This window comes from Podospora pseudoanserina, chromosome 5, assembly GCF_035222485.1.
Source record: "Podospora pseudoanserina strain CBS 124.78 chromosome 5, whole genome shotgun sequence".
Lineage (NCBI taxonomy): Eukaryota > Fungi > Ascomycota > Sordariomycetes > Sordariales > Podosporaceae > Podospora > Podospora pseudoanserina.
In genome coordinates, this window is record NC_085924.1 from 1,007,807 (window position 1) to 1,034,709 (window position 26,903).

At 53.0% G+C, this 26,903-nt stretch overlaps 9 protein-coding genes across 9 annotated transcripts; 3 read left to right on the top strand and 6 right to left on the bottom strand.

The window, feature by feature from the left end:
• Positions 1 to 543: 543 nt before the first annotated feature.
• On the bottom strand, positions 544 to 1,836 carry QC764_500200 (uncharacterized protein; the record flags this gene model as incomplete). Its single annotated transcript, XM_062947287.1, has 2 exons — positions 544 to 783; positions 1,489 to 1,836. 2 exons carry the CDS (start codon positions 1,834 to 1,836, stop codon positions 544 to 546), a joined length of 588 nt encoding a protein of 195 aa, XP_062798686.1.
• Positions 1,837 to 4,575: 2,739 nt separating this feature from the next.
• On the top strand, positions 4,576 to 6,924 carry QC764_500180 (uncharacterized protein). The gene is made up of 5 exons (XM_062947286.1): positions 4,576 to 5,601; positions 5,659 to 6,040; positions 6,106 to 6,150; positions 6,209 to 6,711; positions 6,768 to 6,924. Exons 1-5 carry the CDS (start codon positions 4,808 to 4,810, stop codon positions 6,889 to 6,891), a joined length of 1,848 nt encoding a protein of 615 aa, XP_062798687.1. The 5' UTR covers positions 4,576 to 4,807; the 3' UTR covers positions 6,892 to 6,924.
• A 1-nt stretch (position 6,925) lies between these two features.
• Positions 6,926 to 9,382, bottom strand: QC764_500170 (uncharacterized protein; the record flags this gene model as incomplete). The annotated part of the gene is made up of 1 exon (XM_062947285.1): positions 6,926 to 9,382. One exon carries the CDS (start codon positions 9,380 to 9,382, stop codon positions 6,926 to 6,928), a length of 2,457 nt encoding a protein of 818 aa, XP_062798688.1.
• A 1,404-nt stretch (positions 9,383 to 10,786) lies between these two features.
• On the bottom strand, positions 10,787 to 11,974 carry QC764_500165 (uncharacterized protein; the record flags this gene model as incomplete). Its single annotated transcript, XM_062947284.1, has 2 exons — positions 10,787 to 11,250; positions 11,305 to 11,974. The coding sequence occupies 2 exons, from the start codon at positions 11,972 to 11,974 to the stop codon at positions 10,787 to 10,789; spliced, it is 1,134 nt and encodes a 377-aa protein (XP_062798689.1).
• Positions 11,975 to 12,557: 583 nt separating this feature from the next.
• Positions 12,558 to 15,108, top strand: QC764_0075750 (uncharacterized protein). The gene is made up of 4 exons (XM_062940703.1): positions 12,558 to 13,048; positions 13,105 to 14,208; positions 14,257 to 14,420; positions 14,470 to 15,108. The coding sequence occupies exons 1-4, from the start codon at positions 12,944 to 12,946 to the stop codon at positions 14,972 to 14,974; spliced, it is 1,878 nt and encodes a 625-aa protein (XP_062798690.1). The 5' UTR covers positions 12,558 to 12,943; the 3' UTR covers positions 14,975 to 15,108.
• On the bottom strand, positions 14,227 to 14,631 carry QC764_0075760 (uncharacterized protein; the record flags this gene model as incomplete). Its single annotated transcript, XM_062940704.1, has 2 exons — positions 14,227 to 14,409; positions 14,581 to 14,631. 2 exons carry the CDS (start codon positions 14,629 to 14,631, stop codon positions 14,227 to 14,229), a joined length of 234 nt encoding a protein of 77 aa, XP_062798691.1.
• A 133-nt stretch (positions 15,109 to 15,241) lies between the features above and the next one.
• On the bottom strand, positions 15,242 to 17,230 carry QC764_500150 (uncharacterized protein; the record flags this gene model as incomplete). The annotated part of the gene is made up of 1 exon (XM_062947283.1): positions 15,242 to 17,230. One exon carries the CDS (start codon positions 17,228 to 17,230, stop codon positions 15,242 to 15,244), a length of 1,989 nt encoding a protein of 662 aa, XP_062798692.1.
• Positions 17,231 to 18,814: 1,584 nt separating this feature from the next.
• On the bottom strand, positions 18,815 to 23,615 carry QC764_500140 (uncharacterized protein). Its single transcript, XM_062947282.1, has 4 exons — positions 23,071 to 23,615; positions 20,416 to 23,012; positions 19,550 to 20,357; positions 18,815 to 19,492 (listed from the first exon to the last, which is right to left on the bottom strand). The coding sequence occupies exons 2-4, from the start codon at positions 20,798 to 20,800 to the stop codon at positions 19,084 to 19,086; spliced, it is 1,602 nt and encodes a 533-aa protein (XP_062798693.1). The 5' UTR covers positions 20,801 to 23,012; positions 23,071 to 23,615; the 3' UTR covers positions 18,815 to 19,083.
• On the top strand, positions 23,088 to 26,707 carry RIM20 (pH-response regulator protein palA/rim20; the record flags this gene model as incomplete). The annotated part of the gene is made up of 3 exons (XM_062947281.1): positions 23,088 to 23,937; positions 23,991 to 26,253; positions 26,314 to 26,707. Exons 2-3 carry the CDS (start codon positions 24,230 to 24,232, stop codon positions 26,705 to 26,707), a joined length of 2,418 nt encoding a protein of 805 aa, XP_062798694.1. The 5' UTR covers positions 23,088 to 23,937; positions 23,991 to 24,229.
• Between the last annotated feature and the right edge of the window lie 196 nt (positions 26,708 to 26,903).

Here is a 26,903-nt window from a genome sequence, read left to right on the forward strand (position 1 = left end):
CGTCCCGAAAAATGTACCGCCAACGCATACGTCCACCTTGCCAAAGAGAAACCATCGGCACCGCATGCCCAACGCCGTCCCCATCCTCCCCCGGTCACTATCCGCCACAGCAGCCAACAAAGGCGGCACCACCGCACCCCCAAAAACCCCAGTAATGATCCCCGCCCCTCGTTTGGTATGCCTCCCCAACCCCCTCATCCCCAAAGCCACAATCGTAGGAAACCAAATACTCTCAAAGAACAAAACAACAAACGACATACTCATCCCCACGTTTCCCCTCTGCGTGATCGCCGGAGCGGTCAAATCCAACACATGGTCACAAACCCCAAAAAGACTTTCCTCGCCTTCACACAAGTCATGATCCTCGCAACAGCAACATACGCCCCAGTATAACAAAACTCGGCAAACGCCGCATGAAAAAGCCTGTACTGCTTCTGAAGGACAACTCCTTTCTACTGGCCCAATAGCATGTGGTTGCTCCTCAACATAAACTTGATACGCTTCCGTCCCCAACATCCTGCCCTTCTTCGCAGCAGCCTCCTCCTACAGCGCCATGTCCGCGTCGGTCATCTCAGGTATCTCCGCCAGGATAAAAACACCCGCAAGGATGAAGACAAAGATGGCGATGGACATGTACACCCACTGGACATTCTGAAGCGCTCTCTCCTCGTTGTCGAAGCCGAAAAAGACGAATGAACCTATAAGGGGGGCGACGATGCCGCCTATGCCGCTGAAGGCTTGGGCTAGGTTGACGCAGTTCGGCGTGTTTTGGGGGGCCACAGACTGGAGTGAGCGTGTTAGTAAAGGGTGGCTACCTTATGGGATCAAGGGGGAAAAGAGGTACCGGTTATGTAAGGGTCTGCGGCGGTCTCTAGGGAGCCGAGGCCGTTGCCGATGATGAAGATGAAGATGCAGAAGCCGGCCGGTGAAGGAGTGGGCGATTGTAGCGGGGATGCAAAGGAGGGCGCCGAGGCCATAGAGAAAGAGCTCCCAGATGAAGGTCGCGCGGTAGCCATAGTGGCGAAGGATCCAGGCTGCATGGCCGAGGGGGGCGACGGGGTAGGCTCTGTGGGTGGGTTTGGCATCTTAGTCAGCCCGGGATTCTTTTGATGGTTGACGAGAACTACAAACCCAAAGTAAGCCGCCTGCAACCCAGACGATCGTGCTTTCTGTCGAAACGAGTGGGGTCAAGCGGTCGGATCACCTCTGCGTGGAACAATAGTTTGGCATGAATTTGTGTCTTGCCATCCCTTCGATGATTGAGATTGCGAACCCGGTGAGCAGCGACATCTTTTAGTTGATTGAGATGGGGGTGTCTACTTTGTGTATACCGTCTATCTTACCCTGGTTCTGTTCTTCCACACCTTAACCGACTTTCTCTCTCCCTCACCGAGCCGATTCTTCATCCCCATCTTCTCCGTCTGGTTCAAACCTCATCACGATGGAGTAGATCGTTACTGCCACGGCATAACATCCAACGACTCCCACAGCCAACCACCCAACAACCGGCACATACGATGCAGCCGCCAACGCAATCATCAAAAAGGCCCCCATACACAGCACATCTAGCGTGTTCATCACCATATCCGCCCACCGGTAATAGAAGCTCGAGGGCGGAGGAGGTCCACCAACCTTCAGCTGATTGTAGAACGACTGATTGTAGGTAAATATACTCAGGCCCAATGTGAGCGTGAAGAACAACCAGCTGACTGATATCAATAGTCGAACTGTTTCCAACGAAAACTTGAAGCCGTTGTGGCTGAGGTGTGCGGGGTCGGCGATAGGCGAGACAATCAAGGCAAAGGTGATCGGGCACCCAAGCGCCGAGATAGCCATGAGAGGCTTAAGGTATTCTTGGACGCAGACGAAGAAACTTGGGTTGGTGATGATGACGGAACTCCGACTGGACGGAGAACTTGAGGAGGCTCGTGCGGTGTGGGAAGAGTTGGTGGAGGCTCTTGAGGCCGGCCTATTAGAGGCTTGGCTACGGCGTCTTTCCATGGTAAGTGATGATGTCGAAGATTGAATGGACACGATTTGAGGTTAAGAACCAAGGATGATCTTGAAAGAATGATGTTCTGATACAAGTCACACAAGCTGACGGCTGACATAATAGGACACCCGACAATTCGCAGCTCGGCATGTCTGTCTGCAGGCGACCCACGCAAGATGCCTGTCCAATAAGCGTCATCAAGTGGCTATCATCCCAACAATACCCCTCCCGCTGCCAACATGCAAGCGGGGTAAATATTTCAACTACATCTCTACTCAATTGACACCTCCTGGCATCCCCTGCGTTCAAGAAGCAACTGTTACACACCACTACATACGAGCTGGAAGAGGTCATCGGGAATAAAATCCCCCCATATGCCATTTTATCCCACACCTGGGAAGGGAAGGAGGTCACACTTCGTGATATGGAAGAGCCTAATGCGTTCTACAATCTCAGCGACCCCCCTAATGCAGCCTAGAAGAAGATCGCAAACGCCTGCCAGATAGCACGTCGGCGATATTTCAAATACATTTGGATCGATACTTGCTGTATCGATAAGTCTAGCAGCGCCGAGCTTCAAGAGGCTATCAACTCCATGTTTCAGTGGTATGCCTATGATGAGGTTTGCTTCGTCTCCTTGAGCGATCTTGAACCGCTATCATGTCCCTATCCAGAGGAAATCGACTTTAGGAATGATTCCGCCAGGGTGAGCCAAAGCCGTTGGTTTACAAGAGGCTAGACTTTGCAAGAGCTTCTGGCGCCAGCGAAAGTGGAGTTTTACGACATGACTTGGTACTTTCGGTTTACTCGTGGGAGTCAAGCTGCAGACATTATGTCCAAGATCAAAATTAATGAGCATCTACTAAAGGAAACGGGGAAAATGGACGTCGAGGAACTGCATCACACTTTTCGGAAAGTGAGCGTAGCTCAGAGGATGTCGTGGGCGGCGGGGAGACAGACGACAAGAATCGAAGACCAAGCCTACTGCCTACTCGGGCTTTTCAACATCAATATGTCCATGTTATATGGAGAAGGCAGCAAAGCGTTCATGCGGCTTCAGCACGAGATTATGAGAGTGAACGATGACTGCACATTATTCGCCTGGCTACTTGGTCTTCCTGCGATACCAACGCGACGAATTTCAGAGGACAGGCAGGAATTTCGCTATACTACTACTCTCCTGTCGATGCTCTCGCGCGTAGCCCAGCAGACTTTCGGTCCCCGACAGGCTTATTAAGACCTTATAAAGGTGCCGAGAAATTCAGACGTCCGACCTTTTCTCCAAATCAGCAAGGCATGAGCATCAGCCTACCGCTGAAACAAGACCCAGTCTTTCACCATACGGGGTACGGAATTCTTGGCATTGAGCCTCTCAATGGGCACAGTATTATAGTTCCATTGACACGCAGGTCCTATTTTCAGCGGGAGCATGGCGATGATGACTTTTCCTGTTCAAGCTGGTTGGGTCTAGTCAAAGTTCCGAGAAGCTCCATGGATGGCGCTAAATGGGCTTCAATCACCATCTGTTCCCCTTGGGTCGTTGCCAAATGGAGTTCTCCTGAGAGGGAACTTACTGAGTCGCCACTACCCATACCTACCATACGCATAGCTCTATCTATTGATCACGGTCTGTGTGGAGACCACAACCCTGATGACTTTGCTGTCAAGAAAATATTCGGATGCTTTTCCATTTCCAGTCATGTTTAGGCCCCTTCAGGCAGGGTTACCTCGCCCTATCTGGGACGCACTGGGGGGCGCCTTGTCGCACCACGACAATGTTTCCGTCGGGTGGTGGTTGAATAAAATCATGAAATCCAACCTTAAAGGACCACTCGAAGTTTGTCGTTGAGGTTTGACATCGGCTGTGCCAATTACCGAAGGCTGTTCTTGGTGAGGTTACGGGCCGGACAAAAGTTGATTCAAGGCATGATGATCTTCATGCCGGATTCGGTTCAAGGTCACGAATCTCTGCTCGGCTATCTTCAAAACGCAGTGCAAGGCAATCTGGTGGGGTACCAGTGGGTTAATGCCATTCCAGATCATCCATCCGGGGTTCAGCTTCTTACCTTTACCGACGAAGGGAGGACCCAGCAAGGACTCGTACCCAAAAGAACCGTTGTGGCAGTTCTGTTGACCTCTGGGGCATCACATGACAGATATGTATGTGCTCAAAGGAGGAGTTTGGATCAAAAGTCTAGGTGGTGAAGAGATGTGTGGATACCGGCCCCTTTTGTGGGTGTCGATGATCTTCAGGGGCTTCATTGCCTGGGGTGATTAGTAGCTTTAGGAAGACTTGTTCATAATACAAAGACTTAATTGCAATATGATTGTGTGGACAGAAGACTTCTTGTATCCGTCAGCGGCAAAAAGCCTTAATATTTACCATGTCCGTTCGATTTTGTCAGCTTCACCATGTCCTAACTTCGGTTCTGGAATGTCAAAGGTGGCGTGCGTTCGCGGGGGGCGGGTACTGTGCCCGACAACAAACACGCCGCCCAATCAAAACATGGCACATGCCCCACTTCCCCGACCGCCTCGGCTCGTCCCGAGACCCGAGACATGCGGTGAGCTTCACAGCTTCCAGAACATCATCTCTGAAAATATCATCAGCTTACAAACACTTCTTGACTTTGTTCACACCAGCTTTTAGTTTTCAATTTTTACTAGTGCAAGGTAACGGCCACCCAACTCAGCAAATCCCATTTCAGCCCGGTTCATTCATCGAACTTTCTTACCACCACCATCTCATTTTTCATCCCCAAGAACATCTCACCGCACCAGCATCAACAACCGCACATTACTACCACCACCGCAATGTCCACCTTCCTCTCCCTTACCAATCCCCCCCTCCCACCCCCCCTCGCGGCTCTCTCCCGCGCCGCAACCCGTCAAGAACCTTCCTCAGGCCACAGCACCAACATCCGCCCCCTCCGCCACCGCCTCCCCCCCTCCTCCTGCCCCAACCCCCTCATCCTCCTCTCCCCCCCCTCCGACCCGCTTCCCAAGCAGAACGAGACAATCTTCCAATCCTTCGAATGGTACACGCCCCCCTCCAGCACCACCCCCAAATCCCACTGGTCCCTCCTCACCACCCTCCTCCCCTCCCTTTCCCAATTCGGCATAACCAAAATCTGGATCCCCCCCGCCTGCAAGGCAGCCGACGCGAAAAACGGAAACGGGTATGACATCTACGACCTGTGGGACCTAGGCGAGTTTGAACAGAAGGGCTCCACCCCGACAAAATGGGGGTCAAAAGCGCAACTGGAGGAGCTTTGTAGAGTGGCGGAGGGGAGGGGGGTGAAAGTTTTGTTTGATGCCGTGCTGAATCACAAAACTGGAGCGGACTACAAAGAGAGGGTCAAGGCGAAGAAGGTTGACCCCTTGGACCGGAATAGGGAACTAGATGGGGGGGAGGTGAGGGAGATTGAGAGTTGGACGGGGTTTACGTTCCCGGGGCGGGGGGGGAGGTACAGTGGTCGGGAATGGGACAGGAGACATTTTACGGGGGTGGATTGGGATGACTTGACTAGGGAAAAGGGGGTTTGGAAGCTGGGGGGGAAAGAGTGGTGTGTGGATGTGGATGAGGAGGTGGGGAATTATGACTTTTTGTGAGTTCGACATGGGCATTTGGGAAGGTAAGGGAGTGCTGATGAAGTGAACAACAGAATGTTTGCCGATATTGACCACAGACATCCGGACGTGCAGCAGGATGCTTTTGATTGGGTAAAGTGGCTGCCGACGCAGCTGAAGATTGGAGGGTTGAGGTTGGATGCGATTAAGCATTATAGCTTCCAGTTTCAGAAGAGACTGCTGAGGCATATTGACGATAATGTTGAGAAGGGAAAGGACTGGTTCATTGTTGGAGAGTACTGGAGAGAGGACTCTGAGTTCTTGGCCAAGTATATTGAGTATATGGACCACAGGATTTCGCTGTTCGATGTGCCGTTGTGCTCTAATTTGAGCAAGATATCTATGGCTGGGGAGAGAGGCGACCTAAGGGACCTGTTCAAGGATGCTTTGTGTTTGTGGAAGCCTAATAACGTTGTGGTAAGCCCCTTAAACCTTCTGACACGTGACAAAGTTTAGCTTTCGACTAACGTGTACTGCATCAGACATTCGTTGTTAATCACGACACACAGCAAGGCCAGTCCCTTGAGGTACGCTCCCGTGACATATCACGTCTTCCATAACGTTGACTAATCGTCAGCATCACAGACTCCCGTAGCCCCCTGGTTTCTACCCCATGCCTATACCCTCATCCTCCTCCGCGCCAACACCGGCGTGCCCTGCGTATTTTGGTCTGACCTCTACGGCTCCTTCGCCTCCGGCCCCTCTTCTTTCATCCCTCCCATGTCCGGCAATCCCACCCTCCTCGCTCGCCTCATCCTCATCCGCAAGTTCTACGCCTATGGCACCCAGCATGATCTCTTTTCCCACCCACACTGTGTCGGTTTCACTCGCGAGGGTCACTCCGCCCACGGTGGGGGTGCTGGGCTAGCGGCGGTAATGGGTAACCAGTGGGGCCTGTCAAAGCTGAAAATGTACGTTGGGAAACACCACAGTGGGGAGAAATGGATCGATTTCTTGAGACTGTGTCCCGGGGAGGTCATGATTGATGATGAGGGTTGGGGGGAGTTTCCTGTGTCGGGCAACAAGGGTTGCTCGGTTTGGGTCAGTGAGACAGCAGAAGGGAAGGATGAGGTTATCAACCTCAAATTGTAAGTCGGAGCCTTGATGCTCGTGGTTCCCTGGCACCCAACGCTGACCATGATAGTAATTCGGATATCTATGGCATTGAGGCCGAGATGAACAGGCGACAATCCATGTTTGAGAGAAGGCAGTATGAAATCGAGAGCATGAGCCGGAGAGCGCTTGCAAGCAATCTTCCAACCGTTTAAATCTAGATATGTAGCCTGATAACCAAAATAAATATCACGTTATTCGAAAGTCAATACACTCCTCCTCATGAAACGCTTCCCCATCCATGACTCCGTGCACGTATGCTTCGCCAACGAACTGCATTGATCCATCTTCTCTCGGACGGAGGATCATTGGCACCCTGCCACCTCGAAGCAGAGCCACTTTGTCCCCAACCTCGGTGAGCTTAGGCAGGAGACAAACCCGTTTTGACGCGGTAATCCCAAGTCGCCTGCGGGGCGTATGCGTTGTATATGTCGCAAAAGCCTCAGGCAGGTCGTCATCTTCCATTTTGACAAAGGTGGTGACCGCAGCCAATGTGGTGTACGTCTTTGGTGCATATCGATCAATCCTCTTCTTCTTCAGCTTTCGAATCGAGTACACCGCCTGGAGCCATCCTTCAAAGCGGCTATCGAATACTGATGGTTCCAGCGGACAAGGCGTTGCTGTCGTAATAGTATCTCGGAAAATGGTGCGGCGGTCTTCATGCGGCTCGCTCAGCTCTGCAGCAACAAGCTCATCCCACTGCAGAAACGTTTCCCTCATTTCCACAACATTCCCAAAGATCTCGAGAATTGCCTTGGCGACATATGGCACAGCCATTCTCATTCCTTTCCACCATGCAGATATAAAATGCCGGATGGGTCTTTCGGGATCCAAATCTTCCCACCGGTCGGGAAAGCTGTCGGCTTCAGCGATCATCACAGGATCGTTTAGCATGTGGTCCAGGGACCCTTCGTTGCGGTCGTCCTGATTTGGTGGTACCTGCATCCTCCCGAGTTTGGCGATCGTGTCGATGATGTGACCGTCGAGAAGCAAGGTTGTGTCGTTGTTCTCCCATCGGGGGTTGGATCTTAGTCCTCTAGAAGCGTGAGTAGTTCGCGGTTGGCCTTTTGCGTCGTTCATCAACGGGAGCGCGAGGTTTCCAACGGAGCCCCAATCAGGAATCCAGGACGGGAGATTGGTGACTCTCGGTATCTTGTATGGGTAGCAGAACCCAAGAGCATCGAGATTGCCAGATTGTTGTAACAAGGATTTCGTCGCTTGGCGGTACACATCCTCGGCATCCAACCGATAGTCAACCTCAATACCCACATCGCGGCCTTCGCTGAATAGACCCATAAGTCCAAAGATCTTGTCCTGAGGCATCTTGCAATCACGCCAGTGGGACGAGGCGAGGTAGTGGAGGAGCTCGTCCCCGACATCTCCAGTAACGAGCTCCGACCCGGGCTGTCTCGCCTCTCTGATAGCGTTGACCAGGTTGAACGGCTCAACACCAGAGTTGGTCTTGCTCCCAGCATATATCTCGGAAAAGTCGCCAAAGCCCAATGCTGTATAGTAAGGAATGGCAACACGGAGAAGATCCCAGCCCAGCTCGTGTCTTTCCATGCACAAGCGCGCCTCCTTTGCAAGTACAATCTCCTGCAGCGTCCAAATACGAGTCCACCACGGATTCTCCAAAAAGATGATGTTCCATTTGGGCTTCAGCTTTTTAATTCGGTCGTACGTCGTCCCATCTTCGTCCTTTTCTCCCTGCTTTGGAATAACCTCACGGCCCTCCTCTGCGAGCTTCCGCGCCTCGTTGCCCAGGATCTCGATGGCTTCAAATAGAGGATCAATCCCCGCTAAGTGATCAAGCCATTTACCTTGAGAATAGGTAAGCCGGTCCGTATTCAGGGCCCCCAGTAAGCAGCATGGACAGCCTAGCCAGACAAGAGTGCGGGCCGCCTTGGTGTAGATGTCGCCCATCAGCATGACTTGTCTGTTGCGCTCATCCATGTCTTCTTGGTTGATGCATGCTGCGTCCACCCACAAAATACGGGGCTTTTCGTGATATCTCAGGTGGAGGAGAGCGCTGCGGAGGTTTCTGCCAATCTGTACGGTGGCGCCGTCGATTTGGATTGGCGTTGTCTCGGTGATGTCGCCCCAAACGTAGGAGAGGGCTTCGAAGCCTTCCTCGCCATCGTCCTCTGTCCATGGGTTGTTCAGGTCCAACTCGATGAGCCGACATTCGATGTCAGCGTCGGCTCTCCCTGGAAGCAAGGTCAGAACCCGGATGGCTGACTTGGTCGTTGACGGGAGCGGAGTGTATTTGTATGAAGAGCTGGTGGATTTGTTGGTGTAACAGTATGCTTCTGGCTTAGGCGTATCCTCCGTCACGGGGTCGCTATGGTTGGAAGTGTGATCTTTAGTCGATGTTTGTGTCGGTGCTGATGGCCCAGTTTCGGTTTGGCTGGTCTGAGTGGTGGTCGACTTTGACACTGAATCATCTTCGTTGGCCCATTCTTCGAAACGCTTCCACCCGCTATGTAATTTTTTGAACATGATTGAGTTACCTCCTGAGTCGCCGCTGCCTGTTTGGCCATCAGTGCGGGGAAGTTTGCCAGTCTCTGCTGGCGGCTTCTTTCCTGAAGGAAGTCCAAATTGTGCTGCCAAGCAGCGACCTCCAAGGATTCCCTTGGCCAATGACATTTCATCTTTTCATGCACAGCACTCCTGCTGACATTTTCCCCTCTCAAAGAAAGTGATTTTAATTTCAATTGACAGAATACCACTGGCAGTCAACCGCGAGCAGCACCATATCGACATATATCTACCACCATGTCGGCAATCGCACCATCCTAACCCTTCGATTATTCCCGAGCGACGACGACGACGCTCCTTTGGAAGCGGAGCTGACCGAATTGTCTCTTGCAACTCTTCCCCATTGATTACTTTCATATGGGGAGATTGCAGAAAACCCTTCACGATCACTATCAACGGCTCATCTCTTCCGATCCCCATTGCCAGGTCGTGGACGTTCCGTGCCTCCGATCCCTCCTCGTTTTAACAAACATTGTTTTCCATTTCATCAATGTATTGAAAATGACCACCAAACTCAAATTGACTGCTCGCTCCCACCAAGCCCACCACACTGCAATATTGAGCAGCTGACATCCCAACAAGGCAACATATCAAATGTCGGTGTTGGCAACCCAGTTGAGCACCACCACTCAACCCCCAACACATGACCGATATCCCCGACATGATCAAACAAACAAGCGGCACAGCAAGCAACAAACCACCACCCCCTTACGGTCAGCCCAGGCACACGACCCGAGAGGTCGGAAACGAAAAGATGAATGGTCGCACTGCAGCTCGCGTAGCCCTCCCTCCCCACCTATCCGCAGTCTTGGTCAGAATTTGTCACGTTTTGCCGGGCGGCGCTGCATGTCTACCTATCTAGCTACCGTAACGCATTCCTGTTCTAGATTGGATTCAACTTCCGATTCTCTATGCCTGTTGTTACACTGTGATGGATGATATTTTTGTGGCCGCGTTATCTGTGGAACCAAAAGGACATCCTACCCACAGGGTAGACCGGGTGGTATATATCTATCTCTACAGTGTTAGTCTACATTGACACAATCACTAAACGCCCGAGTACCACCTCGCGTATGTCAAGACCCTAGTTCTGTCTGGGGCCCGGAAAACACATCCGCACGCGCGAATCCTGGGTAGGTCGTCATGCTCCGCAATTAGGGCTCATCTCACCTTCAACGGTCACCAGCGGCGTAGACAAATGATAAGATCGTTGCATCCGCTGATTCCGAACAACATCATTTCTCGTGGTAATTGTTCTCATTTATTTCACTACCGGAGTGTGATCCGAGGAGTCTACTCAGTGTGCCAACCTGCGAGACGCAAACAACATCGCCGTCAACGCACCTGTTGGAGAGTGTCGTACTGCTGCGTTACCACAGTATTCAAAGCGACTTCAGAACAATCACATTCTTGACCCATTCAACCAAGTAAAGCAAAAAGAAAAAAAACATCGTTGAATCAGGGGTATTATCATGTGCAAAAAAAAACAACAAGAACTCAGCCAAATTGACCTCACTGCAAACTCCACCTCCTCACCTCCCCTACCCTCCACTTCCACATCTCCCCCGCCAGTATCTCCTGCTGCGTAGCCACAAACTCCTGCACATGGCCCAACATAGCCTGCACAAACTTCCTATGCCCCTTCCCCCCCGACATCATATTCTCGACACTGTGCTCCATCTCCTTGATCTTGCCCAGCAGCCCCGGCGTGGTCGGTCTGTTAGGGTTCACAGTCTTCAACTGACTCACCGCGCTGGCCCCATTCCCAGGCCTCTTCTCCTTGAGAATCGCCCCTTCAATCTCCCGTAACATGCTGTAAATACTGGGGTGTAAGAAACTGCTCGCCTCGAGCTTCATGTTTTGGAGCTCGAGGTCCTTGTAGATGCGCTTGACGCTGGTTTTGTTGGTGTTCTTCTGCCGTTCGAGATAGTCCCGCATGTGAGTGAGGACCTTTTCCTTTTCTATCCTCCGTTGGGCTGGTAAGGGTGTTAGTTGCGGCGACGTGGAGGAAGGGATGAAGAGAGGAATACCATCAAGCCCGCGCGGCCCATGTGCTTGTAGACATCCCACCGGTGTCGCGAGGACAGCTTGTGTTTGTCCTGTCCAGTCCCATATCACAGTCCTAATCTCTCGCTTGAATGCTTCCTCCCATTCCAATACAAGGGCAATGTTTGCCAGCTGGAGCGAGGTCAATCGAGAGCGTGATCCCGGCTCTGTTTGCCAGGAGAATTTGGGACTGGATGAGGACGAGGAGAGACTCGCATAAGATCGTCGAGCTGCTTTGCGAACGACGGCCCTGGACGCAGCTAGTTGGCCGTCGTCGTCGACAGCTTGCCAGGTGAGGCTTGCTGGGAATAGGGTAGGGTTGATCTGGAATGCCCACATGACATTGCATTCCTGTGAGAGGAGAGATACTCGTTGCTTTCGGCCGGCGGTGCCCGGGCCAACGAGGTCGAGGACACGGATAGCCGTGGCTTCGTCGATGCCATCGCCTACTACGGGCGTCCACCACAACTCGGGGTGAAGACGCAACTCTTCCACTCTTGTCCTGATCAAAGGGGAAAGAGAACAGAGAATGTTCACCCGCTCTGGTGACCAGTCGGGTGTGATACCATTTGACCCATCTCCTTTGTTGGGAGGGCAAATGCGGATGCTCTGGCAAACGGGATCTGGGGGCGGTTGGCTGGCGTCTTGCAGCATGGGGACTGCACCTGGCTAAGATCAGCAGACCACTCTGAAGCAGTGAGTGTGGACAAGAGAGCTACCTGAGTGGGTGTTGCCAGCATTCATGGGCCACCCGCTAGTGTTGGAGAATGTCGGTTCTCCTTTGTTCGGGCCTGGTGACCCAGACGCCTGCGATATCCTGTCTGTCTCTGCTGGGGACGGAGGCCAAAAGCTAGGTGAAGAAGCCATCGCGGGCGAGTTTGAAGGGATCAAAAAGGTTCCAGAGAGGGCCTGCGCCAGGTCGATCGCTGAATGAGGGTCATACCCGGCCTCAGCGTCAAGTGACCCCTGCATCAGGCGGGGCGGAGGAGCCGGCGCAAAAGGGACAGAAGCTTCGAAGAGAACGGAGGGATATTGCCATTCCAATGCTTTGTGCCTTTTGAGTCCCCAGAGAGGCAGCTGTACAAGCTTTTCATTGCTGTGGCCGTTGTGTGCAACCACTGTCGCACATGGGTGTCCAACGACCCAAACTCCAGGTTGGCAATCATGCCCCAGTTGGCATCCAGCCCCGCGTCTGCGGCGGGCGTATGGCTCGGCACGGGGGTTGTAACTTGGTAAACACCGTGTCACAGATAAGAATGGCATTTGTCCTTCCTTCAACAGACGCCGACAGCGTCAAAGATAACGCCGGCGGCTGTCGTTGGACGCTACCCTGGTCGCGCCGCAGTATATTGAGCACTGTGCCGCTGCTAGACCGCGCCCGCGCCGCAGCTCGCATGTCCCCCGGCCTGCACGACTTCTCCAGACGATTCCAGGAACCGCTTCTAGAATAGCGCCGAGAGCTGACCCCGAGAAGGATGACGGCACAGTCCAGCTTACAGAATGCCCTGTCGGATCTGCCCGCGACTTATGTATCCAACAAAGAGGGCGTCCAAAGTCCAAATGCTGCCCGCGGCCCGTCGCCATTTCCTCTCCTCAACACGCTGAAGGTCCCGGTGCTGAGAGATGGTGACAGTCACAGTCGCAGAGCTTTCGGCCATGGCGACAGCGGCTCCGGCCTCCGCCGTCGACTATGCCGACGTGCTTCGGCATCCCGAGAAGTACTACCAGGTAATCTAGATGCCCATTCCCAGCAGTTCGGCTCAGTTCTGACACCTTGTCCATAGGGATTCGACCTTGTCTGGATTATGATCTCATCAGCCTTGGTCTTTATCATGATACCATCCCTATCTCTCATATATTCCGGCCTTGGCAATCGTTCATTCGCGTTAACACTATTTCGACTTCCTCTGATCACGGCGGCTTTCGTTGGCCTTCAGTGGGCACTCTGGGGCTATCTTGTCACCTTCACCGACTCCATGCTGCCGTCGAACTGGTGGGGCGGAGAGAACCGAGCTGGTGGACTGCGAGATGTGGCAGGGCGGCCTGTTGTGGTGGGAGATGGACCCGACGAGTCTGCCGTTATTCCAGAGCTGGTGTTTGCGTTATATGAGGGTATGTTTGCTGCATTCACCGCCGCCGTGGTCTGTGGTGGAACCATGCACCGAACACGGCCGAGGCGCTTCATCATCTTCATCAGTCTTTGGTCGTTACTTGTCTATGACCCTGTTGCGAGATGGACATGGAGCAGCAAGGGGTGGCTGAGGGAACTTGGGAGTTTGGACTTTGCTGGTGGAACGCCGGTCCATATCGTCAGCGGAACGACGGTGGCTGCTTTTGCTGTCTTTTGCTCCATTGAATCGAGGGGCAACCTGCTCGACTTCCTCATCGACGCTGGCCACAAGGTTTGGCGACGAGTTCAACATCTCGCGTATGGTGTGTGGAGCATCCTGAGAATTGTCATCTTGTTGTTTACATGTGGACACCTCAGAGTCCCGGAAGGAGAGGACGCGCCAAACGAGGAGCTATCAGAACAGGGCGTGGAAAGCTTCCCGTACAATATCAACTTCGTTGTGCTTGGAACGGCATTTCTCTGGTTTGGTTGGGCTGGCTTCAATGGCGGTTCCGCTTTGGGTGGAAATTTGCGGGCGGTCTCGGCATGGACTGCCACCCATGTCTCGGCTTGTGCTGGCGGTGTCACCGGGATGCTCTGGATTTGGCTGATGAAGGGCGTGCCGGAAACCGATGTTGAGCTGGAAGGTGGCGATCCCCGGGACGAAGCTGCCAGAAATCGTGCTATGGCAAGACAAGCCTTCGATCGTATTTCGGTATTCTTCTTTTGCGATGGTGCCATTGCAGGACTGGTGGCGATCACGCCGGCAGCGGGTTATGTGAGTTCGCCTAACGCTTCAAGTGTGCCCTGTGTCTAATATGTTCAGGTTCCCGTCTGGAGCGCTCCAGTGTTTGGTGTTGTTGGTGCCCTTTGCGTCAACTTCCTGAAAAAAGAAGCCGAAATATTCCTTCGACATGACCCTTTGCAAATCTTTGCCGTGCATGCCGGCGGCGGTGTTGTCGGCATGGTTCTCACTGCTCTTTTTGTCGAGTAAGCATCTGCCTTCCGAGATGCTCACCTTGATACTGACCTCTCCTAGCTCAACAACAATTGGCCTTGATGGTCATTCGACCATCCCGCACCCCGAGTACAGCACTGCGCAACGTGTGGGCTACCAGCTCGCCGATGTCTCTGCGGGCATGGGATATACCTTTTTCATGACACTTGGAATTTTGTACCTGATGAAGTTGGTCGCTTTCATGTTTGGGAAGTCTTCTTGGAGCCAAACAGGGGTGTATAGCGACTCGAACAGATTGGAGGACAACTTCCAAGCCGTGGTTCAACAGCAATGGCGCGGTGATTTGGATCCTGAGGGGCGGCCGTTCGGAAGGCTCGTCGCCCCATCGCTGCCCCCGGTGCCCTCAAGGCCTTTAAGAGATGATGATATTCACTTGGAGCACCTCAAAAACCTGCCAAGTCCACCGAGGAGTGCGACTTCAGGTGCGCAAGTGCCTCCATGGGGCATGATGCCGGAGTTGCCAGGGAGCCAGGGAATGCCGCCATGGCCGAGTTTACCGAGTCAGGGATTGCAGCCGCGCACGTAAATGAATCAAAATAAAAGTAGTCTAATTTGAGAATTGGGAGTTATGGGAGGTCCAATGCACGATTTCTTTGGGATGCTCTGTGGCATGTTTGATCGAAAAGTTAAAGTCGTGAAGTCAGAGCCAGGAACGCCAAGAGGCAAGCGATCAGCCAATCATCGAACGGGATCTTATCAGCAACTGAAAGGTCGGTCTTCCTCATGCTCTTGTGAAACAGCAATAGATATTCTTTTCTCTATTTTTTTTGTTTTTTTTTTGGGTTTTTTTTTTTTACATATATGGCGGGTTTGCAGATCTCCATCGTAACGACTCTCTTCCATTGGCAGCAATAGCAGGGATTGAGCTAAATCTCTTGTCTTCCTGCCGCTCCTTCCACATGTCATCAAGCACACTCGCCATTTCCACCAGCACAATCCGCCTTTTGCCGCCGGTCGAGTCCACCAGAAATTTGATGCCTGATACCTCCGCCATCACCGCGCCTCTCGACTCGACAAGACGAAAGAACTCTTCGGCACTGGCACTCGATGCAGTCTCCTCACTCATCTCGCCTGACCAGACCAGTGGTTCTATCCACGGTTTTACTTTGACAGCTCGAACATTTGAGTTCCGAGTGGTTCTGGAGTTAACAGACTCTGACTGGGCACAGTATTGACATGGGAGTGGTTCTCCTGCTCTACCTCGATTCTCTTGTTCAGACTTCGTCGCTGCCTGGGCCATGGCTGTTCCAATCAACCTCAGCAATTCAGTCTTCGTCCGATGACCCATTGAGTCCTTCACATTGATATGCGCAACAGCCATGTTCCACAATTCATCGATCGCTGCCTCATGGGCTCTGTTTGTTAAAGTTGTCGCAAAAGACATGTCCAGGGGTGTTTCATTCGACGACCTCTTATTCACATCCTGCAACAGAGCGTCAAACTCCCACAGCCACACAACGCCTTCTGGAATGATCTTATTTTGGTCGGATTCGGAAACCACGCAAGTCTCCACCAAAGTCCGGCACTGCCTCTCAAGTCGCTTTAACCGGCCTTTCGACAGACGAATGTCTTGACGCAAAGAGTCCAGTGTCCCAGTCACCTCATCCTGCGTGTCCTCTCCCAGAGCCTCAACACGCGTTTGGGCCAAATATCGAAGCAGAGCGAGACCGAGAACGTTAAGTGGAGTGCGACGAAACAGCTTGTTGGCACGGTGTTTTATCTGATCCGGGAATATGACAGACTCGATGGGATTCATGCCCTCTGGCTCCCCATCAGCCCCGAGCAATCGAGATACACTCAGGGCTTTGTCCCGAGCTCGAATCCACCGGATGCACTCGTCACGAAAGCACGTATCGCAGTAAATCCCTCCTTTTCTTGCCGGCCATACCCGGTTTCCATCCTTTCGCTCTTCTCTGACCCCCGATAAGACCGGGCTCCATAGTGTCGAGTCTACTTCAGTTTGCGGACGTTCAGCACCAAGGTTTGGAATCGACACCTCCTCCACTGCCTGGTATGTCTCCGTCTGCGCTTCTGCAGCGACTGTTGGCGGCGGATCATTTACCTGATCAAACTCGAAGGGGCTCTGATTCCCTATTCGAGTTCTCAGGTTTAAGGGGACGACAGAGGAACGTCGTGGCCCTGGCGGGAAAACTTCCTGCTGCTGTCTAATTACTATAGGGCTGTCTGGAGAAAACGGAATGTAGTCGCCTGCAGCTATCATCTTGATCATACTCTGCATGGGCGAGATTGCAGAGATTACGTTTCCTCGGTCCGCCTTATCCTTTGGCTTCGGTGGGCTTTCCCCCCTGTCTCTTGTCTCGTTTGGTGGCCATGGTGGACCAAATGGAAGGAAATCCTCGCTCATCTTCGGATCATGATAATCAATTCTTTCTTCCTCTGTGGGACTATCCTGACCAATCCGTGACGTCTTACGAGCTGATTTATACTTTTTCGATGGTTTGGGACGGCCTTTGATGGACCGAGTCGTCGTCTGTTCAACAGAGGCCCTGCCGCTGGAGGACGCAGAGCTCTCCGTGACTTTGGGATCCCACCATGGTACATCGATTGGATCATCGGTGTCAGCATTTGATGAAAGCGACCGTGAGGAGCTTTGCGATGTGGTTGTTGGCGGTTGTATTCTGGGGAAAGCCCGAGCCCTTCGATTCGACCTTGTATACTGTGTGGTGTCAACTCTTGGCTTCTTGCTTGGTGGTTCGCTATCAGGGTACAGCTCCGAGAGCGGCGTGAATGGGAGGGGTCGTGCTGGTTGTTTTCCCGTCATGATGGGGGATCATGGGGGAGTCTCGGGCTGTTGTGTACTGTGTGGCTCGCGGGCTTAGAGCATTCTGGGGATCTTGTCGTTGGGTCAAAGGTGTGATGGCCCGTGGAAAGTGTTCCTGAATGAAGTGATTCTATTTTGGACGAGGTTTACGTGGTTGAAGATATCCGTTGGATTATCCCTCCTGTTCAAAGATCACCTTATGGTGCCTGGTTCGACTTTCTTTGTTGCCACCCATTCCACAGAATCTCGGGCCCCCACAAAGTGGCAGACTCTGACGACACACTTGTTTCCGGCATGTTATAAGTGCGAGAATTGTCCACTTCAAGACAAAGAACTTATCCATGGCTTACCTACACCACAACATGGCACCGGCATTACTTGCGCAGTGTGGTCAACAATGGCTATTGCCGGCCTTGCGCTGCCCCTTTTTCTTGTGTTTACAAGTTGGGAAAGGCAACCACCGGCCTAACCACAATCAAATCCAAGACGTTACCAGAGATTATCTTCTGTTGCAAATACTCCAACATACGACGGCCCGTCTTTCCGTCCACCTACTCCTCCAGATGCATCAACCCACGAACTGCCTTCCCTTTCGAGCATCCAGTCGACACAGCCCCTAAATCGTCACCCACACCCAAAGGCTGCCCGCCATCACCCCATAATGGCTCAACCCGCGGCGGCTCTCAAACACGGCAACAAGTCAATCCCAACGCCATGGATCAGGCACCCCGTTCCCTTCTCCGGCCTTGCCTCGCTTACACGCACGAGGTATATTTTGCCGGTTGAACACTATGTTTTTGCATGCGCGGGCCGGATGTATCATGTCGCGTAGTTGGGGCAGCCCGTGGGAGCCAACTTGCCAAGGTCCGGTTTGGATACTACTCTATATTCTGTTATCTTCCGCTTCCCATGTGTTATCAAATAACCCTGAAGTTAAACCACACTAGGCAGCTGTCCCTAACCGGAACCTACCTACCTAGTTGCACCCCCAGAGCCAAAACACACTTCAATGTGAGCCAGCTTAGCGGTGGTCGTAAATCAAACCATGTAGCCGCACTCCCGGCGTGGCGCCCTGGTGTAACTCGACTGATTACCTCCGAGCAGTAAGCCACCAACCTGACTCCCACCCCTCCCCCCTCACAAACAATATTACATCTCCGGCCGGGATTACCAAACCTACAACCCCCTATTCCCCCCGAAGTGAGCTGCCCAACTACCGACTGCAACACCAATCAAACCTCCCCCAAAAACCTAATTGTTCCATTGTGCCCGGTGCCAAAGTGGCGTTAATACCGAAAAATCATGCCAGACGCTACAGTAAGCTCACAATTTGCTGCATTGTTTTCAGTGCAAGCCTTTCTCTGCCTTAGTTATTGTACATTGTCCATAGTCAAACCTAGCATAATGCCCGTTCATCACAAGGCAGGCAGGTCCAGAAAAGTGTTTCTGTTTCTTCCACAAAGAGGGGGGGTTTCCTGGCCAGAATCTGCTGTGCAACATGCCAAAAGGCGCCACTGTAACCACACAATTGTTGATCCGGGCCCCTGACTCCGGATCACCACACCATGTTCTCAACCTCACTTCTTTCTTCATACATTTCATTTCTTCGCAAAATTCTTGAAACCTTTTTCTCCCGAGTAAAAACAGTGCCCTAGCTAATAATGATACTGGTAACAAAAAGAAACAAAGACTAAAAAATGGTAGTAGTAATCCAGCCTTCCCCCACAAAGATATTGACGGCTACATGACCCAGCATTCACCCTTCGCCCTTCCTGACCAAAGCAAAAATTACATACACTCTATTGCCAATGTGTGCTCTGTTCCATTGCTCTCCTATTTCTGCACCTCCCCCACTACACCTTCAACTCCCCCATAACCTCCTGATAATTCGACAAGATCAGCCTCGCCCTCTCCTCACTCCTCACCTTGAAGCTCAAATGATACGGCAACGGCTCCAAAATAACATGGCTGTTTGTCGCCTGCGTGTCAATTGGCACTGGTACTCCCGTGCGCGGGCAAATCTTGGGACCAGATTTGAACGCCCAGAGATACGAAGCTCCAAAGACAAACATCTCGTCATCGACAATATTCTGCCCGAGGCAGGTGCGTCGACCCCAGCCAAAGCTGTGCATGGCCTGACCCTCGCGGAAGTTGGGGTACCTGGTAAGAGGTTCTTGATACGTGGGCCACCCGGGCTCGAGCCAGCGCTCGGGGCGGAAGTTGTCGCCGTCGGGGTACTTTTCGGGGACGCGGTTGAGGCTCCTGTGCCAGATTGTTAGCAATTTCATGTGAAGATGGATCCACGAGAAAGATACATACCACTCGCAAGCGAGAATAATAGTCCCCTTCTTGATGGGAACCCCCCTAAAAACATCATCCCGCTCAGCCTGATGAGGAACACCAAGCGGAACCCCCGACCTCCACCTCACCGTCTCCTTCAAACACGCCCTCACAGTCGGCAAGTCAGGAAAGTCTTTCATAGTCGGCATCCTGTCCCCGCAGACCCGGTCAATCTCCTCCTGTGCCTTCCTCTGCCACTCCGGATGCAGCGCCATAGCCATTAAGAAAAACTTTAGCGGTCCACTAATCGTCACTACACCGACTAGGTTCACAAACCCAATCATGCAGCTTGCAAATATCTCCTGCTCCTCTTCCTGATCCAGACTCTCGTTCCCTTCCCTCTTCAATTGCTCAAAATACCGGTAGGCCCACGTGTCGTTAGGGAGCGTGCCCTTGAGCATCCTGTCCTTGGCCAGACGGAAGTTATTAAGCCACCAGGCCCGCTGTTCCTTCTCGCGCTTGATCTCAAAGTTGTACCATGGGTTCATGAACGAGGGCAGGTGCCAGAGCGGCGTGACGGTGTTGGTGATGGGACCTGAGACGCTCATGCAGTGGAGGGTGGTGTCGGCGCTATCACCGTTGGCCTTTCCCTGAGTAGCGTCATCCCAGGCGAGTCGGGACATGACACGGCCGCAGTACTCACGCGTGTAGTCGAGAAATCGGGCGGGGTCGATGAGGAGAAGGCCGAGGTAGCGTTTCATTTCCTTTTCGCAGTGGCCGTAAAAGTGGTGCTTGTATGCTTCGGCCATAGCGGCGTGTGCCCACTTACGCTGCGTCTTCCATGTGTCTGAAGACGACAGATTAGTTCGTGGCATTCGATGGGAGCAGTGAGAGAGAAGTCTTACCATGACGGTCCATCAAAGCAGAGTATCCAACTCCTTCCTTGTGGTTGATGAGAGATCGAATCTGAGGCCGACCGGAGTAGATGTGCCCTCTCTTAACCAACAGCTCCTCCGCAATCTTCTCGTCCGACACGATGATGAACGTCTGATCCACTGCCCTGGTCTGGAAAATAGGTCCATGTTCGTCGGCCCACTCCTTGAACTTCAACCACATGGAAAACCGGGGGAGGTCATGAATACGGCCTACAAAAGGATACTGCTTAGGACCGGGGAACTTGGCCACCGTGGTGACCGACTTCTTCTTCTTCCATGACAGGATCTGCTGGATGGCCGAGTAGACCAGACTGGGGATGGCGAGATAGAGCAAGATGAGCGTGAGGCCCTCCATCTTGGCTTGGCTGCCTCTCCAGATATCCACGGGAAGGAAGGTGAGAAGGTGTCTGTGGAATGGTTCGATGATTTGCAGAAACAAGGTGCAAGATCAACCAGGGGTCAAGGTCAACGATGAATGTGTCCTTTCCCTTTTGCTCTTTCGCTGACTCTTCAACGACCTCAGGGCTGAGAAGGGCGGGGGGTTGACAGGATCTGGGCGCTTTCCGCCTTTCTGAAAGGCAAGAGCCAAGAGCAACGGAAGCCAGGGCAGGTGGGATGGGCGGATGGAAGTTATATCTGTCTCATACCAATGCTCTTTCCCTTCCGGGATCCGAAGACAGGGCGGTCCGTTGCTGTGTGAGACATTGCCCTATTAAGTCAAGTCTGTCACCCGGAAACGTCGTACATCTCGCTTCCCAGGACCACAGCCGATATGGCGCCAGAGCTGCCAAACTATCGCAGGAAGCTCGGTGGCCCAACCGCTTCCGGCTGCGTGTTTGGATCAGACAGTGGAGAGAGTCCGTAGAGTGGGCGATGGCGGCGGGCATCTTGAACAGGCTGTTGGTGCGTATCCTGGTCTGTGGGATTCCGCGGGCTTCAGAGGTGAGCATGTGGCCGTAGCTCTGCCGCGCCGTAATTAGGTCTTATTCGGGGAGTATATTATCTCAAAGTGCCTAGGAGACAGATGTGCGATTCAGCCTATTATCTACCAGGAAATGTTGCACTGTCTAGCCCACTTACATCCGTTCCGAAGGAGAGGCTCGCGCCCCAAGAATAGTCAAGACCGGCTTGAAAATGTGCAGAATAATTGCCTTGTTCCCATCGTTCAGGATCATGATGCACGAACTTCCCGCTCCCCACAAACCAAAATTCCCTCCTGTACCCGGATTCCCTTTCCTGGTACGCTACCAACAGCGGCCGGGGAGGCACCAATAAGAGGTCCAGGATCCAGCTATCAAGGACTGTGCCTCATCATATCCTGTTGGAGTAAAAGAGGGCGATGGAGGTGAGAAAGCCGTTGACTATCTGGACGATATTAGTAATGTCACTACCGTAACGCCGCAGCCGCCCTGTCAGCGCGAATCGTCGAACAATGCGGTGTGTTTGTGCGCAGGTGGCCGTCTCAATTAGTGCTACAATGCCAGTACGGCAGAATGCAGTGGGTTCCATTTCCGTTAAAATTCTGTCTCACCACAAGGCCGGAAACTGGCAGGGGGTGGTGCTGGGCACATGTGTGTGGAGGAGATGGTGACAGGACATTATTTGGGGATGTCCGCCACAGCATCGCTTGACAAGCGAATGAAGAGCCACACCATTCTTCAATGGGCCAGGCAGAACATGTCAGACGGGAGCGCGTTGGCGACCAGATTCTTGGGACAACAATCCTCCGACTTTTGTTGCATCGAATCTGGTGCCTGTGTCTGAATAAACGACTGGATGGAGCCGTCACTGCCATTGATGGCTTTGCACGTAAACTCGGATAATTCTGCTCACTCCGGACCCGAGAGTAACAGCAATACCGGTGCTGCCCTCACCACACTGGCGAGGAAGCATATTGCTTTTTGACGTGAGTAGCCCGCCGGCGGTGGGAAAGAGTTGCCGGCGGCTTTTCGGTTGGTCTGATAGTGACAAAGGCTGAAGGCTGCATCATTGTGAGACCATCTCCACAGCTGCTGTGATCGCTGTCGCACCACTGCTGCCATCTTAGACACCAGGATCGGAACATTGCAAACCAGATGCCGTGTGTAGGCCACACAGAACCACCATTGTCAGCATCGGACTAGAGTTTGTGTCTTCTCGCAAAAGGGTACGAAAGACTAGAATCATCAAGAGTTCTGTCGTGTGATGTTGCCTTGCTCAGCACGTGATTTGGACTTGGTATCTCGGTTCCATCGATGATCACGGCAGTACCTTAGCTCTCAGACCCTGAGCCTCGTCTGGCCTGGGTTGGGATCGGCATCGATGTGTCGTGGCTTCGCGCGGAACATACTAGACGGCGCTTCTTCGGATCGGAACGGGTTGACTCCAACCCACTGGAAAAGAAACCAGGTCGGGAGCTGATTCTGGTCAAGCAGATTGCTGCACGCAAGGGATGCCGGGATCCAAGACGCGTGTTTCGCCGCGTCTGCTATGTTGATCACCCTTCTTATGTGCTTTAAGAAGGAAGGGCGAGCTGTGATACGGCAGCTTTGAAGTCGGGACCGAGACTCGCATCAAAAACCGAGGATCTGTCTGTAAAGTATTAAGTGTCGGTTCCACGCCGTGAGAAAGTTGTTGACCTCTCACTTTCAGCTTCTGAATGTCCTGCAGAGCATCGTCAGCAGTCAATGATGCAGCTACGTGGCCTTCTGGAGGTTGAGACAATCTTGATATGCCCATCGCCTGGCCCATTCATTCGACCAACGAGTAGACATCGAAATCAAGCCGTTCACCAGAGCCAGCAGACGTGGAATCTCTACAAGGCCAGCCAGGCCGGGCCGAGGGTTCCACGGGGCAGAGACATGATAAACGCCAACTGGAGCTGCATCTGGTTGGTCTGAAAAGTTGTTGCCCACCACCGCAAAAGTTGACTGATATGGAAGACGTTGGATTATGATTCCACCCCCAAGCGGGTGGGGCTTAGAACAAAACGGCGTCCTTGTGTAGCGATGGCGTTCCTTTGTGTTCCCGAACATGGAAGAGGCTCGCGCTACTGAGCATACCACAGGAAGATACTCCGTAAGCTGGAAATGGCGTTTCAGGCTGGATTGGCCGTCCTTGAGCCCTGTGGTTTTGGCGGATCGCAGGCGAAGACGGAAGCCACCAATTGCAAGCAGGGCATTGCGTTGGTGTTCCCAGTCGGCATCGAGAAGGTTGCATCCCGAGATCGGGAGCAGTTTCAGCGGGAAGAACAGCCTGGAACCCCTGCCTCCCCGAGAGCCCCGCCAGGCCACCACCAGCTGGCCCCAGCTGCCTCTCTGGTGCCCAATCACCACTTCCAAAATGACCCCGCCAAACACAGATTTGGTGCAACAGCCCGCCTGATGTCATCTTGCGCGCGTACCTGGTGAAGACACACGGACTGCTCGGCTTCGGGACCACGCGTTCAGTTTTGCAGCAGAGTGAACAGTGTCTCGCGCGGTTGCTCGAGACGGATTCTGTCAACATGACAACGTGAGTCAACTGTCGTGGTACTTGTTATTGACATCAGGCTGACAGCGGGGCAGCAACAACATCCTGTCGCTCCCCTTCCGAAAGTCCGTACAACTCTCACTCTCCTCCTCGCTTCGACAGTACATCTCCAAGAAGTATGACCAACACCCGGACATGTTCCGTCATGACCTCGAGGTCATTGACTCCCTCCGCCGCGATGCCGTCAATACGCGCGAACCCCACTCGACCGGTATCAGGAAACTCCAAACTTATGCCGCCCAACTGGTTTGGATGAGCGGGAAATTCCCAATTGATGTGGGTGCAACGATATCCCTCCCTTGGCCACGCATTTCTGATTATTTATTTTCTTGGCCAGATTGGCGTCGACTTTACATGGTACCCGGCCCTGGGCTACCACACCGAGCACCCCCTCGTACAGAACAATCTCCAATACGAGCTCCTGAACATTCTCTACAACCTCGCTGCTCTGTATTCACAACTGGCGATATCGTCGAACCGAAGTGACACCAAGGGGCTGAAGACTGCTGCGAGCTTCTTCTCTCAGGCCGCCGGCGTGCTATCCCATATGAAGAAGGAAGTCCTCCCTGAATTGCGCATGGCCAACCCACCAGACGATATGGACGAGGCCACGTTGGAAGCATTGACTCAGCTCTTCCTTGCCCAAAGTCAAGAGTGTTTCTGGCAGAAGGCCGTCATGGACCAATACAAGGATGCTTCCATCGCCAAGCTGGCTGCTCGCGTGTCTGACCTCTACAACTTGGCAGTGGAGGCAGCCATGCAGAGTGAAGCCATCAGCTCTGCCTGGATCCACCACATGAGCGCCAAGCACCACCACTTTGCCGCCGCTGCCCAGTACCGCGCTGCTCGTGATTGCTTGGAGAAGAAACGATACGGCGAGGAGGTAGCTCGACTGAAAGACGCTGTCAACTGCGTCACTGAAGGTCTTAAGGAGTGCAAAGGCGGCTACATTAGCAAGGCTGTCGTTGACGATCTCCATGGCCTCAAGAAGCGCGTTGAAGAGGACTTGAAAAGGGCCGAAAAGGACAACGACATCATCTACCTGCAAATCGTGCCGCCAAAACCTGAGCTCAAGATCCTCGAGCGTGCTAACATGGCGGTAGCGAGTGTTCCATCGCAGGTCGCAAAGCCTTTCGAATATTTCGGGGATCATGCCGAATTTGGACCTGCCCTGTTCACCAAACTTGTGCCGTTCTCGGTTCATGTCGCTGTGTCCATCTATGAGGAGCGAAGAGATCGCCTTGTCAACAACAACATCATCGCCGAGTTGGAAACCATGACAGACAGGCTCCACGAGATTCTTTCGAGTTTAAACTTGCCCGGGTCATTGCAGGCTCTTGAGAAGCCGCTTGGTTTACCCGGTACCCTTGTGCAGCACGCCGAGGAGATTCGACAAGCCGATGCGCTGAACAAACTGCAGCGTGGTTTCGCCGATGTCGAGAAGCTTTGCGCCAGTGACAAGGCTGTGTTTGAAGAAGGGAAGGCTCTTCTGGCCGCCGAGGAAGAAGAAGACCACGCCTTGAGGCTCAAATATGGCACACAAAGGTGGGCAAGGCCCGAGTCGAGGGCTGACTCCAGTCATGACGGTGGGGCCAAGCTGTGGAACCAAGCAGGTGACATCGACGGATACTTTGCTTCGAGTACGTCTAGTGATGCTGTGGTTCGAGAGAAGTTTGCTGCGGTCAAGGAAACCCTCGCCATCCTCGCCGGCCCAGACCGTGGTATGATGGACTACATCCCCAACAGTCGCAGAACCGAGATCCCGGAACTCCTCAAACCAGCCATAGGACGGCTGCGGGGAGTATACAACGACGTATTACGGCTGGAGTCAAGGAGGAGGAAGCGGATCGAGTCTCTTCGTGCCAGGAGCCGGGCCGATGACATTAAGGGCGACATCATGGCTGAGGCGGCGCGTCTTGAAAGGACATACCCCAACACTCCCATCGTGCCAGCTCACTTTGAGGACTTCTTTGACAAGCGCCTGGACAGTCTTTATGAGTCTGAACTTGAGGCTCTCGAGAAGGAACAGGCCGATCAGGAGAAGATTATGAGCGAGATCCAGCGGGCTAACCGTGACTTTGAGTCGCAGAAGAAAGTTATTGGCGAGAGCGGCAATCGGGAGCGGGAAAAGGCCCTGCAGAGATTGGATAATGCTTACTACAAGTACAAGGAGATTGTTAGTAATATCGAGGTTGGGCGGAAGTTCTACAATGACCTCAGTCGTATTGTTGAGCAATTCCGCAACCAGGCGCGCAGCTGGGTGAACGAAAGGAGACAGGAGGCGAGGATGTTGGAGGAGTATGTTGCCCTTTCTTCCCTCCTGACCGTTCAAGAACTATTACTGACAAGCTCTTCCAGTGAACTCTCGATGCCACCGCTAGCATCGCTTAGTATGCGATCCAACCAGCCCCAGTCGCCTCCGCCGCAAGCGTACCAGTCCCCGGCTCCCTCGTCGTACTACATGCAGTCGCCGCAACGGCAGCCTGTTAGGGCGCCTGGTGTTCACAGTCCTCCTGTTGAGGCGCAGATTCAGAGCTGGGCGGATAATGTGCCACAGCAGCAGCCTAAGCCGATGCCACCTATTGCTTCGATGCAAGGGGCTTGGATGCCGAATATGGGCATCAAGTTCTCTGAGGCAGGTGCAGGTGGCTCGGGGGGTAGTCCAGGACAGGGTCAGCAGCAGGGTGGTGGGAGCTCTTCGGGGCCTGTGAGGGGGACATGGGATCCTAACAGTGGGATTAGGTTCGGTTGATCTGCGGAGGAGTGTGTGGTAGTGGGACATGTTGTACAAAAGAACCTTGGACGTGCTTTTCCTGGCTTGGATAGGTAGATCAAACTACGACTGCTGTTGTTAAGTGATAATCCCTTTACTCGGAGCTGGAATTGTGCCATACTGTCGGGCTAACGTAGCGCCGTCACAATGAGATAGTCCCCGAATACCTTGTTCC

Bases quoted from the DNA above. Each gene is read 5' to 3' on its own strand.
- QC764_500140 (XM_062947282.1), bottom strand. From the start codon at position 20,800: ATGGAGGGCCTCACGCTCATCTTGCTCTATCTCGCCATCCCCAGTCTG. The intron at 20,358-20,415 runs GTAAGACTTCTC...TGTCGTCTTCAG, and splicing joins TGCTTTGATGGACCGTCATG to ACACATGGAAGACGCAGCGT. The intron at 19,493-19,549 runs GTATGTATCTTT...AATCTGGCACAG, and splicing joins ATTATTCTCGCTTGCGAGTG to GAGCCTCAACCGCGTCCCCG.
- QC764_500180 (XM_062947286.1), top strand. From the start codon at position 4,808: ATGTCCACCTTCCTCTCCCTTACCAATCCCCCCCTCCCACCCCCCCTC. The intron at 5,602-5,658 runs GTGAGTTCGACA...AGTGAACAACAG, and splicing joins GTGGGGAATTATGACTTTTT to AATGTTTGCCGATATTGACC. The intron at 6,712-6,767 runs GTAAGTCGGAGC...TGACCATGATAG, and splicing joins GAGGTTATCAACCTCAAATT to TAATTCGGATATCTATGGCA.
- QC764_0075750 (XM_062940703.1), top strand. From the start codon at position 12,944: ATGGTGACAGTCACAGTCGCAGAGCTTTCGGCCATGGCGACAGCGGCT. The intron at 13,049-13,104 runs GTAATCTAGATG...CCTTGTCCATAG, and splicing joins ATCCCGAGAAGTACTACCAG to GGATTCGACCTTGTCTGGAT. The intron at 14,209-14,256 runs GTGAGTTCGCCT...TAATATGTTCAG, and splicing joins TCACGCCGGCAGCGGGTTAT to GTTCCCGTCTGGAGCGCTCC.